General features: G+C 40.3%; 1 protein-coding gene across 1 annotated transcript; it reads right to left on the bottom strand.

Moving 5' to 3' along the window:
* Positions 1 to 1,263: 1,263 nt before the first annotated feature.
* Positions 1,264 to 8,372, bottom strand: LOC117531382 (endonuclease domain-containing 1 protein-like). Its single transcript, XM_034194473.1, has 2 exons — positions 7,863 to 8,372; positions 1,264 to 2,570 (listed from the first exon to the last, which is right to left on the bottom strand). Exons 1-2 carry the CDS (start codon positions 8,340 to 8,342, stop codon positions 1,950 to 1,952), a joined length of 1,101 nt encoding a protein of 366 aa, XP_034050364.1. The 5' UTR covers positions 8,343 to 8,372; the 3' UTR covers positions 1,264 to 1,949.
* Between the last annotated feature and the right edge of the window lie 5,238 nt (positions 8,373 to 13,610).

Raw genomic sequence — 13,610 nt, 5'->3', positions numbered from 1 at the left:
ATGTAAACCATGGCTGGTGAGGATTTGGATGGCGTTGATCCAGCGAATTCATGGGCGATTCCGCCAGAGCTGCCGTTTGTCAATTCTGCTTGTGATGTTCATGGACAGGATTTGAAGGCACAGTCAGGAACTGGAGGGTGTCCAGTTTAGTAACGACAGAGTTGCCTCTGTTTTGTGCAGATGATATTCTGATCTTCTGTTGGCTTCAACAGGCAGTGACCGCCGATGTGCACAGAGCAGGTTTGAGGTCGAGAGTGAAGTAACTGGGATGAGAATCAGCACCTCTAAATCTGAGACCATGGTCCTCTGTTCGAAAATGGTGGATTGTCCCCTCTAGGTCAGGGGAGAGTTACTGCCCCAAGTGAAGGAGTTTAAGTATCTTGGGGTCTTGTTCACGAGTGGGGGTAAGTTGGAGTGTGAGATCGATAGACGGATTGAGTGGTGTCTGAAATCTTATGGATGTTGTACCGGACCGTCGTGGTGAAGAAGAAGTTGAGCCAGAAGGCGAGGCTCTCAATTTACCCGTAGATTTACTCTCCTATCCTTACCTATGGACATAAACTTTGGGTTATGACCTAAAGTATAAGACCGCGGATACAAGCGGCAGAAATGAGATCCCTCTGTTGGGTATCTGGGCTTAGACTCCTGGACAGGGTGAGAAGCTCAACTATCCGGGAGGGACTCATAGTAGAGCCATTGCTTTTTCACATCAAAAAGAGCCAGTTGAGGTGGCTCAGGCAACCGGTGAGGACGTCCTCTGGTGAGGTCTTCCAGGCATTTCCAACCAGGAGGAGGCCATGGGAAAGACCCACGACACTTTGGAGAGATGATATTTCCCATCTTGCTTGGGAACGCATTTGGATCCCCAGCGAAGACCTACAGGACTTGGCCTTTTAAGAGGAATTAAGCATGCTCCAAACATTGCTGTGTTCTTGGTTGTACTGCAGACCAATAGAAGAACCTGGACCTTAAGTTTTGTTTGCTACCAGTTAGTGCGAATCAGGGAAGAAGGTGACTAAAAACCAGAGCAATATCCTTTGTCAAAAACTGAACTACACGCATCTGACGAATGCATTTTAGCACAGGTAGTTAAAAAAATTATGATAAAAGCAGTGATAGTAATGCAGCATGTGTTTGTCCAGGGTGTACCCAATTTCTTGCCCTATGGCTACTGGGATAGGCTCAGCACCCCTGCGACCCTTAATTGGAGTAAGCGGGCTTGGAAAATGAATGAATGAATGAACAAATGGTATTAAACAGTAGTTCACAATCAACAAACAGTTTATTCACAGTACAGAAAGTATTAAATATGAAATATTAAGAAAAACACACAAGGAAAATAATTTAAAGAACTTATTTAATGCATTTACACTGGCTTGACCTTATTTGCCATCTCCTTGAGGTGATGCGTCTTGCCTTTGTGTAATTTTTTCTTATTGGATTAATATTTAAGATCCAGTATCAACAAACATGCATGATTTTAGGATTAACAAATATTTTTGACCATTAAACTTTATTCAGAAAGTGTTAGCTGACCTCAAGTTGGCAGAAATAAATTGAGTGGAAGCTCATTGGTCCACTAATAGTTATAAAAGTTAGATCAAATGCTAATTCTCAAATGAAAAACTCATGGGAAAAAATAGCTGATAGTTGATTACCTTAACTGGACCCACCATTGCTAACAGAAAACTAATACGAGTTATGTTACATAACTGGAAGGCTGAACAGTGCTTCACTTTTAATGTTTCCGAAGTTCTCAGAGTCTAATTCCGTAGTGTGGGATGTTGGGTACAATGCTAGATTGCAGCCAGAGCAGATTAAAGACATAACAGCCTAAATTGTTCTGGATTATAGTTATATAAGCCTATAGTTATATAAACATCTATAAACCCGAACAACCTATAGTTGCTCGGATTTATAGATGTTTGAGTCTGTTATGAGTGCCGATCTCACTGTTGACCAGAGCACTGTTGATAAAAAACACTGACGACAGCTTTGAATCTGTCTTTAAGATACATTTCAAGAGTATCTAGTGGCATCTTTCTCACATCGTATCCCCTGAACTTTTTCGGAGTCGTTTTGCTGACCGGAACAATGTCCTCAGTGCTGTTGCGGTCATTGCGACCAATGACAGCATATGTGGGAAAGGTACCGAGTAGCTCTTTCGGAAGACTGTTGTTGTAATTTGGACAGCAGTAGGCTGACCAAAGGTACTCAGGTATTGCCACACGATGATCCTTGAGCCAGCGGTCATCTTTCTCGTAAGGGATGATTCCTGTTACTATGTAAGCTTTGTCAAGACAGTAGGTTTGTAAGGTTTTGTTGATAGTCTGCTCCAGGGTTTCCCAAGGTCCATCATTGGAACCCCCTTTCTGAGGAACCACATTCGTCAGGGTGAAGGTGGAGGAGCGGTCGTCTTGATGCTGGTGGTGTAGGCTGGGATTGAGATGGCCTCGTGTGTATGTAGAATTAATGTAGTCCAGCTCCACTGCTTGGCTGTCCACAATAATCTGGTCCAGAGGGCCCGGGGGGAATGGCAGCATGTTTCCATCAGCTTTTGGATAGGCAAGCTGCACATTATATGGCAGAAGGAAACAATTATGTAGTTTTAAATGGTTTTACTTGCATTGGTTGGTCATAAGCCAATAGAGGTTTCACTTAACATGCAACCGCAAGCTCAAGAGAACTTGACTTCAGTTTATTTACCCTGACTGCTCAAAAAATGAAGTAAAATGATATATTTATATATAATATATTTTTACAGGTACAGTAAATACATGTATGTACAGCAAATACACATTTTATGTCATACCAGTGTATAAGCTGCAGAACCTCCAAAACTACTAATACAAGTACCTGCGGCTTATACTCCAGACAATAAGGTATTTACAAAAACGTGCATATATTTCACCTTGTATGTTCGATTTTTATTTACAGCTACAAAACATAGGATTTAGGGGTGTTTAAAAGCATAAATGGAATACAGCATTCATAATCATCTCTTCATTGGAATGAACCCTTCATTTCTACATGGGTGCAGGCCCCATCATGGAGGCACCACCATGTTGGTACAGTAGTCTAAAAGAGACATATTTGCTCTGTCTTTCCCATAATGCAGCACGGCTAGAGGACTGAAGAAAGAGGAATCAGTGTCTAATCTTCTATGTACACTGTCTACTTACTGGTTGCTAGTTCAGCTTAACATGTTTGTGAACCCTCATTTTTGTGAAATAGTGCATCACACATAACGTAACATAATAAAATGCATGGAAGTGTGAATACATGTACAAACTCATGACCAGTGGTGGGCACAAATAACCAAAAAATGAACTTTGATAACAGATAATCAGATAACTGAAAAGTTATCTTTGATAAAGATAACTTTTTCTGATTATATTATGGACTGTAGATGATGGAATTGCTAAATTCCTTGCAATTGAACGTTAACATTTAAAAATTTACAGTTAACATTTGCAACTATTAATAAACTGAATTTGAGTTTTAACACCACAATCGCTTCTGGTAGCATCAAAAGCAACAACAGACCCAAACAATGAGCTCACACTTCTGTCTTTGAACATCTTGCCCCCTGCTGGAAGCTCTTGTTTACTACATGGCTTCCAGCACAGACGTAAGCTGACAGCAGCCACAAAGCCCAACTCTCTACCCAATTACAACACTCCGGTCAGGCCGAGGTCTTGGAAAATAAAGCAGTGCTGACTTATGGTTTCGATTTATAAATAACATTAATACTGATAGAATAACTCCATTAATGTCAATTCTGTCATTTGTACAAAGTTAAAATATAACATATATCTTTTAATGTTGAATAATGCACTAATTCTGAGGTTCTGTAACAAACACAGACAGATTGCAAAGGATTCTGGGTAAAATGTGCCTCTGCTAAACACTGATTGGTTCAGTCATTCATTATGTAAACCAACACGTTAATGTGATGTGTGTCGTGTGTTGGTGTTTACAGATAAATGTGCTTTTGTAAAATATTCAATTTTTTTATTTGTAAAAACAGGCATTTTTACAGAGCCCTGGAAGTGTCATCACAAAATGTTTTGCATGTGGAGAGAATGTGCACTCATTTTCTTATATTGTGCGCACGTTTTATTATATTGTAAAACGTGCACTCAATATTATCTTGACACATAAATGTTGGCTCACCGCGCTGCGAGATCTCAGTGACATTGAGAACTGCATTGAGATGCTCTGTTCACGCTGCACTTTAACCGCTGCACACAGCCACCATTAACATCGCAACATAAAACTATTTTTATATTGTGCCTAAAACTCTCCTGAATATATTCTCTGGGTTTATAGATGTTATTGTGTTTATTTTATGTAAACATGCGAGAATCACAGGCTGTCTCTCCGTTATTTTCAATGGGAGCTGCTGTGAGCTACAATCGCTTCCTGATCATGTGATGGCATAATGCATTCTGCAGCATCACCACTAGATGACTAAATCCTACACACTGTACTTTAATGTGCTACAAACATATGGTCGACTTCAAATACCATGTTAATTATGTAGATATAAGTGATCAAAAGATTGGTTCTGTGCAGACAAGTACTCATAGAAAAAGAGAGTAGAAATTCAAAAATTGTAAAAGTTGAAAGCTCTTTCCACATTTTTCCAAATTTGAATTAATGAACAATGCAGCACAGGCACATGACACCTCACTGATGAGACAGTTCTCTTTTAGTGGCACGCCATTTCCTCATTTTTATAAATTTGATGAAAACACTCCTATTATGCAGAAACAATCTATTCCATAAAAAATATCTCAAGTATAGCATCAGTCACTCAAATATGACTTACAACCCCAATTCCAATGAAGTTGGGATGTTCTGTGAAATGTAAATAAAAACAGATTACAATGATCTGCAAATCCTCTTCAACCTATATTCAGTTGAATATACCACAAAGACAAGATATTTAATGTTCAAACTGATAAACTTTATTGTTTTTCTGCAAATATTTGCTCATTTTGAAATGGATTCCTGCAACACATTTCAAAAAAGCTGGGACAGTGGTAACAAAAGACTGGGAAAGTTGATGAATGCTCAAAGAACACCTGTTTGGAACATTCCACAGGTGAACAGGTTTATTGGAAACAGGTGAGTGTCATGATTGGATATAAAAGGAGCATCCCCAAAAGGCTCAGCACTTCACAACCAAAGATGGGGCAAGGATCACCACTTTGTGAACAACTGTGTGAAGAAATAGTCCAACAGTTTAAGAACAATGTTTCTCAACATTCAATTGCAAGGAATTAAGGGATTCCATCATCTACAGCCCACAATATAAAATAAAATTCAGAGAATCTGGAGAATTTTCTACACATAAGTGGAAAGGCCAAAAAACAACATTGAATCCACGTGACCTTCGATCCCTCAGGCGGCACTGCATTAAAAACCGACATCATTGTGTAAATGATCTTACCGCGTGGGTTCAGGAACACTTCAGAAAACCATTGTCAGTTAACACAGTTCGTCGCTACATCTACAAGTGCAAGTTAAAACTCTACCATGCAAAGCGAAAGTCATACATCAACAACATCCAGAAATGCAGCCGCCTTCTCTGGGCCCGAGCACATTTGAAATGGACAGACGCAAAGTGGAAAAGTGTGCTGAGTCCATATTTCAAATTGTTTTTGGAAATCATGGCCATCATTTCCTCTGGACAAAAGAGGAAAAAGACCATCCAGATTGTTACCAGCGCAAAGTTCAAAAGCCATCATCTGTGATGGTATGGGGGTGTGTTAGTGCCCATGACATGGGCAACTTACACATCTGTGATGGCACCATCAATGCCGAAAGGTACATCCAGGTTTTGGAGCAACAAATGCTGCCATCCAAGCAACGTCTTTTTCAGGGACATCCCTGCTTATTTCAGCAAGACAATGCCAAGTCACATTTTGCACATGTTACAACAGCATGGCTTTGTAGTAAAAGAGTGCAGGTACTAGACTGGCCTGCCTGCAGTCCAGACCTGTCACCCATTGAAAATGTGTGGCTCATTATGAAGCGCAAAATACGACAACGGCGACTCCGGACTGTTGAACAACTGAAGTCGTACATCAAGCAAGAATGGAAAAGAATTCCACCTACAAAGCTTCAACAATTAGTGTCCTCAGTTCCCAAACGCTTATTGAGTGTTGTTGGAAGGAAAGGTGATGTAACAGTGGTAAACATACCACTGTCCCAACTTTTTTGGAAACGTGTTGCAGGCATCCATTTCAAAATGAGCAAATATTTGCACAAAAACAATAAAGTTTATCAGTTTGAACATTAAATATCTTGTCTTTGTGGTGTATTCAATTGAATATAGGTTAAAGAGGATTTGCAAATCATTGGATTCTGTTTTTATTTACATTTTACACAACGTCCCAACTTCATTGGAATTGGGGTTGTATATACGAGGTCTGTCCATAAAGTATTGTACCTTTTTATTTTTTTTCAAATCTATATGGATTTCATTCATATGTTTTTACGTCAGACATGCTTGAACCATCGTGCGTATGTGTGAGTTTTTCCACGCCTGTCGGTGACGTCATTCACCTGTGAGCACGCCTTGTGGAAGGAGTGGTCCCGCCCCCTCGTCGGATTTTCATTGTCTGGAAATGGCGGAATGAAAAGGACTTTTTTTCCATCAGAATTTTTTCAGAGGCTGTTAGAGACTGGCACCTGGAAACCATTTGAAAAATTTATCTGGCTTTCAGTGAAAATTTTACGGGCTTCACAGAGAATAAGGACTTTAACTACAGGTTTAAGGACCCCTTTAAGGACGGTCGGTGCGCCGCGCTGCGAGCTGCGACGATGCGGCACAAACCACTGGATCATTTCTAAGCTGATGGCTCTGTGGATACGAGACCGTCGTGTGCTCTTTCTCTGGTTATCACAAGAGCTGGACATCAGCCATTTTCCGGCAGATTTCACTTTTAACAAGAGATTTTGTCATGGAAAGCCGCGCGGAGGCTTCGCGCGTCACGACCGATTCGCTGATGAAGCGAGACAAAGGAACACCTCCGTTTCGGAGTGTTAGAGGACAAGTTGGGACATGTCCAGCTCGGCTTTCAGTGCTTACCAGTCGAGTGAGTATAAAAGAACTTGTGGAGAGCTGGACATGTCCCAACTTGTCCTCTAACACTCCGAAACGGAGGTGTTCCTTTGTCTCGCTTCATCAGCGAATCGGTCGTGACGCGCGAAGCCTCCGCGCGGCTTTCCATGACAAAATCTCTTGTTAAAAGTGAAATCTGCCGGAAAATGGCTGATGTCCAGCTCTTGTGATAACCAGAGAAAGAGCACACGACGGTCTCGTATCCACAGAGCCATCAGCTTAGAAATGATCCAGTGGTTTGTGCCGCATCGTCGCAGCTCGCAGCACCGACCGTCCTTAAAGCTGTAGTTAAAGTCCTTATTCTCTGTGAAGCCCGTAAAATTTTCACTGAAAGCCAGATAAATTTTTCGAATGGTTTCCAGGTGCCAGTCTCTAACAGCTTCTGAAAAAATTCTGATGGAAAAAAAGTCCTTTTCATTCCGCCATTTCCAGACAATGAAAATCCGACGAGGGGGCGGGACCACTCCTTCCACAAGGCGTGCTCACAGGCGAATGACGCCACCGACAGGCGTGGAAAAACTCACGCATGCGCATGAGGGTTCAAGCATGTCTGACGTAAAAACATATGAATGAAATCCATATAGTTTTTAAAAAAAATAAAAAGGACCGTTAATTTATGGACAGACCACGTACATTTTATTTTTTCCTGTCTTCCCCCTTCCTTCCCCCAAAAGTTCAGATTAAATCACGTTCCAAACTGAACAGTCGGTCTATAGTACATCCTCACCTGTGGCTCAAACTTCCAGGATGCTGAAGGTCTCTTCCCTTCTGGTGCAGTGTACAAATACGCCGAGAGCCAAGGAGAGCGGCGTGGGCGACTGTACAGCGTGGCAAACCGGTACTGGTTGTTATAACGCTGGCAGATCGGGGTTCCAGTCAGACCTTTGGGGGGCCAAGACATGTAGAAGAACTGCAGGCATGGAGTGAAATCCCCAACATCAGCTGTACACAGACACCACCATCCTGTGTGGAATACGACAGACAGAACCGCCGCGTGGAAACGTGTCATCCTGGTAATTGGAAATGGGCGCAAAAACTGGTTTGTGAAATGTTGCCGAACGAGATAAACTGTGTGAGAAACAATGTTGTGTGATTTCATTTGCAGACGTGTTCCCTTTTTAGTGACACGTGACCTCTTAGTGAAAGCAGAAGCAACATCACTTTGACCAGACTGTTTTGAAGAAGAAAAAAATTGCTGAATGTGCATGATTTACATATTTATGAACTTTTGGGCTCAATTTATGGGATAAAATAAGGTGTTAATTTTGACCCCCAGCTGTAATTCAGCTGTAGTCTTCTGATGTTTTTTTTTCCTCATTTGAGGGCGGCCGCTAAACGGGTAAAATATGACGTAACACTGGTTTTGATTTGATCATTTATTTAGTCCCCATGGGGGCAATTCAGGTGCAGTCAGCATTAAAAATTACATTACATTCATAAAGCCACATCACACAAATTCATAAAAAACCTAAAAACACAGCAGAATAAATATACAAAACAAGAGCCCAGAAATAAGGTGCGAGTCAGTGTAGACTTAAGTGCAACAGTGAGTCCTCATTTAGGAGAGCAATGGCTGTGGGAATAAAAGAGTTTTTTAGTCTGTTGGTTCTGCATCTGGGCATTACCAGGCGTCTGCCCGAGGGCAGAAACTTAAATTGTGGGTGCAGAGGGTGTGCAGAATTGGCCATAATTTTCCTGGCTTTTGACACAACCCTTGTTTTAAAAAGGTCCATAATGTCCATGCACTGAGTTCCCATAATTTTACCACATTCGTTGACAATATTACAAAGACGGTTGCGATTCTTAAGGTTCAATAGGTTGAGCCAACACAGGAAGGAAAAGGTTAACACAGACTCCACAAAGCAACTGTAGAACATTTTCATGAAGACACCATCTACGTTATAATTCCTACGTTTTCGCAGAAACTGCATTCTCTGATGTGCCTTACTGCACAGTGCATTAACCTGCAATTCAAAGGATAATTTATTATCAGTTTGGGTGCCCAGATACTTATAATTGTCAACATCTATGGGCTTCCCATCAATGGACATATGATTCAGAACAGGTGGTGTTTTCCTGAAATCAATGTGCATTTCTTTGGTTTTATCCACATTTATACGTAGAAAAGATGAATGGCACCACTCTAAAAAGTCCAGCAAGACCAAACTGTGGTCTGTGGAGTCATCACCGTGCAAAAGGGACAGGATGACTGAATCATCTGCATATTTTATGATGTGATGATTATCGTGTTGGCTTTGACAGAGGTTAGTATAAAAAACAAACAACAAAGGAGATAAAATGCAGCCCTGAGGGACTCCAGTGGATATCTGGTATACAAATGTTTAAAAGTTGTCTGCTTCAGAAATAAAATGTGCCATTTATTATGGATTTTGGCATGTTGAATTCAAATATGACAATAACAATGGCTAATTGGCCACTGTTTCCAAGATATACAAGGATTTACATTTTGCAGATACATAAATATATTGTGTTAACAGTAGAGTTTTCATGAAAAATCATAACCATAGGTCTTTTTTATGTTTCTCTGACTGTTTGGATAATATTTCACCCGTTCTCTTTTTGTAACACTTTAAAAATCAGCAAAAGGGTTATATATTAATCCTTAGTTGCACAGTAGTAGCATTTCTTAAAACTACAGCCAATCAACAATTTCACACATTTTCATTCTTCGTGGCCCAAAATTTGTAAAGTTTAACTATCTTTATTTCAGAAGCATTTTGGCTGTAGACCAGCGAAATTTCTCTACTTCCAGGGGAAAAAACACAGCATAAACAATGGATTTTTGGAAAAATTACACGTAAACAAAGTGACAATGCAAAGAAAAAGTGACAATGTGGTGTAAAGTGGACGTGTTGCAGTTAGTTTGTGACCCGGTGTTCTGTCTAGATGAGGTGCGCCAACTTTCGACACTCTTGAGCTGTGACGTACCTTCGCGTTGTCCAATAGGAACGACGCGTCAGGCCAAAACACGGAAGACTCGTGGAAGACACCAATCCGATTGGTGCAGAAACCACTGATCTGTTTAGAACACTTGTAATTAAAATAGTTAAATAAATCAATAAATGGTTCTTTAGAAACCTTTCATCTGTAAATTAAAACCACCTGTTATTTCAGATTAGATAATTTCTTGTTTAACATAAGGAACCTTGGACATTTATTTTTAGACAAATAAAATAACATGGAAATTTGTACTTTTTTTTAAAGTCTGGTAGATTATCTCTTTTCAACCTGAAAAATAAATACAAATGTTTATTATAAATGCAACAGGAAATAATTTAACAATGACTGCAGTGTGATTGTAAAGTAGGATTTCTGTGACATAAACCTCATGTTTTTTTTATATATAGTCACTTAAACTTATAATTTCGTCAAAATATGTAATTGCCTTTAATGTTGTTATCAGGACAGATTCATTTCTAAAATATGAATTTGAGCACAATAAGTGGAGAGCTTCTACTTGTGCAAATGTCTTTTGACTTTGATTCGTGGACATTTTTAATGATCCGTTCATTTATTGTTAAAATATAAAATGAAACAGCTTTTTAAAAAATAATAAAATAGTTGCTGTTGAAAGAGCCTTTTATTTAGAAGCAGGTGATGTTCTGCTGGATTCTTGGGACCAGATGAAGGTCTCTTCTGCAGCTTTGAACTCTGGTGGTGTTGCTGAAGACACTTTTGTCCAGGGGTAGGCAACCTGTTCCAGAAAGAGCCATGAGGGTGCAGGTTTTCTTTGCAGCCACTGACTCCACCAGGTGATTTCACTGATTAACTGATTCCATCTGCTCAAAGTGATATTAATCAGTAAAATCACCTGGTGGAGTCAGTGGCTGCAAAGAAAACCTGCACCCTCATGGCTCTTTCTGGAACAGGTTGCCTACCCCTGCTTTTGTCCTATTTTGAAGAGCAGAGATGTTTTCTTTTGACTGGACTTCGTGGTGTTCAGCTCATCAATGGAAGTTTGGTTGTCTGCACAGCAAATGTTCCTGATTGGGACAAATAAAAATGTTTCTTTAAATATAAAGAAACACTAAACAGTTATATATATATATATATATATATATATATATATATATATATATATAAAAAGGGGGAAAAAAACGGCAAAAAAAAAAAAAAAAAAAAAAAAAAATGATGGAAAAAAACGCCCGAAAAAATAAGTTATTTAAAGTTGAGCTTTTGTGGTGTCTGAAAAAGTTGTAGCTTTATTTGGTAAAAATTAAAAAGACTGAACCATTTACAAATTAAAGTGTTCACTCAGATCAACTGTGCTAAAAAGCTAAGCTAACGTTAGCTGATCATTAAACCTTCACAGCAGTGCAGAAACGTCATGTTTTACTTTTATTTTATCCTCACCTTGATAAAGCTGCAGAATTAACCTCCGCTGAGCAAACTGGGACTTCGCATATATCCAAAAAGTGGGAGATTTTGGACTGAGTGGGTTTGCTCCATCACCCCGGCTGCCTGCCTTGCTCTGCCCAGGAATGATGCCTGAAGGCCGGCTTGTCCGTGCGGGTCGGCCCGCTGTCGCGGTTCGATCGATATCCCACCAATACGTCAGTCCTCCCTCGGTCGGCGTCACTCTGAAAAGTAGCTGGAAAAAAAGCTTCTCCCAGCATGGTGATGGGAGAATCGTTCTACTGCTGGTTTTTTAAGCTTTTTTGTGGTTCAGGCGACCCAAATTCAAGATGGTGATCGCTCAACTTTTTTCAGGTTGTGGAAACAGCCAGAGTGTAACGTGGCTGCAATCTCTGCCCCCTTGCCGCTTCTGAAGTGACGCGTCTGACATCACGATGCGTTGGAAACGCACTGGCCTGGCGTTACGAAGCGTTAAAGCATCGCGCTGAAGCCACTGAACTATATACTGACTATATACTATATCCCGTCAGTATATAGTTCAGTGGCTGAAGCTTGCAGTGTGAAAGGCCCTTGACACTGCTTGAATAAATCGAGCTTTGCCCTCTGCCGCACTGAGAAGCGCAACCCTCAACCTATCAAATTGCTTGACACAGACACACGCCATATCCATTTGTTTTAAAATTAATTACTTTAGTTAATTAATTTGGTTTATTTATTAAATACGTGATATTATTGAATAACTAATATTTTGCTATATTTTTCAGTATTTCTTTTTCTTTCTTTTTTATTTTTATTTTTTGATAACTCTAACATCTGAGGGGGCGAGGCTGATGACGTGAGGGGGCGTCGCCCCCAAACGCCCCCTCGTAGCGCCGGGTCCGCGTCTCCTTGGCCTTCTTCAGCCAATGGGGTCCTCAGCATTGGATCTGTGTGCTGGATCATGCCCAAGGAAACACAGAACATAGGCAAAATGCTCTCTCTCACCATGCAAGACATGCTCGTCAACTGTCTCCCTAAGTAACCACTTGTTTGACGCAGAGTCATTCCAGTGGAACCCAAGAATCCTCTGAAGAGACCAAGTTTCAAAGACATACAGTCATCAACTTAGGCTTAGCATCCAAGTTTAACAACCAGACAGGAAGACAGGAAGCACTAGGGCCCTCAAGACGTGGACCTTCAGTTTCTTGTAAAGATATCGGCATCACCAAACACCTCAGTACTGTGACCTCATAAGTCTATAAACTCTTCCCAAGTGCCCCCCTGTCTCAAAGGCCAAGGTCACAGAGACATGGATGTCATGGCCAAGAAAAGTGATTGCGTTTACTGGACAAGTTAAACACTTTCGCAGCACACAGATACACTTCTGATGGCTGAGTCCAGGAAGCCACTGAAAGCCCACCCAAACAAATATGTGTAGTTGAGGAGACTGAGAACATTGTTCATCCAGCTGAACATTTTTCATCATATCTTCAAGGGCCTTTAGCTAAAACTAACAAAACATGGCATATGGGTAATTCCATTTGTGGGAATCATCACCATAGTAACAGTGACCTGATTTACACGTTATTTCAGTCACAGGGCTCGTTTCCATTTAAGTCTGGTTAGTCAAAGAAGATTAGAGCTAATATAGTCTGATTGTAGTCCATAAAGAGTTTGTGGTATTTACCCTACCTGAAGATAGCACCCTTAGTATTTGAAGGTATATTGAATGAATGAATTTATTCAGCACACACAGATCCAAAATAACAACGTGAACTCACAAAGAAAACAATCCAACAATGCACCCATGTGCCCGTAAGGGTGTAGGCAGAAGCAAAAGCTTACAAATGCCCACCCCTTTAACCAAAAGGTAAAAATGTATACATATGTATATAAAAATATACATATACCCATAATAACTACTACAAAATATAAATTAATCACTGAACTAAAATTTCAAAACACAAACATGCAAACAGCAGCGCGCCATGCACAACCCCCCCTCCTCCCCCCACACAAAACAAAATCGATAAACCTAATTCATCACACCATAACAGGTAATTACATAATTTTTATAGAGCCTTTTAAAGCCAACCAAGTTACCGAGTGATTTTATGTT

The sequence above is a fragment of the Thalassophryne amazonica genome, chromosome 18 (assembly GCF_902500255.1).
Source record: "Thalassophryne amazonica chromosome 18, fThaAma1.1, whole genome shotgun sequence".
In the NCBI taxonomy this organism is placed as follows: Eukaryota; Metazoa; Chordata; class Actinopteri; order Batrachoidiformes; family Batrachoididae; genus Thalassophryne; species Thalassophryne amazonica.
The sequence above is the reverse complement of the archived record's forward strand: the minus strand, read 5'-3'. Positions and strand labels throughout refer to the sequence as shown.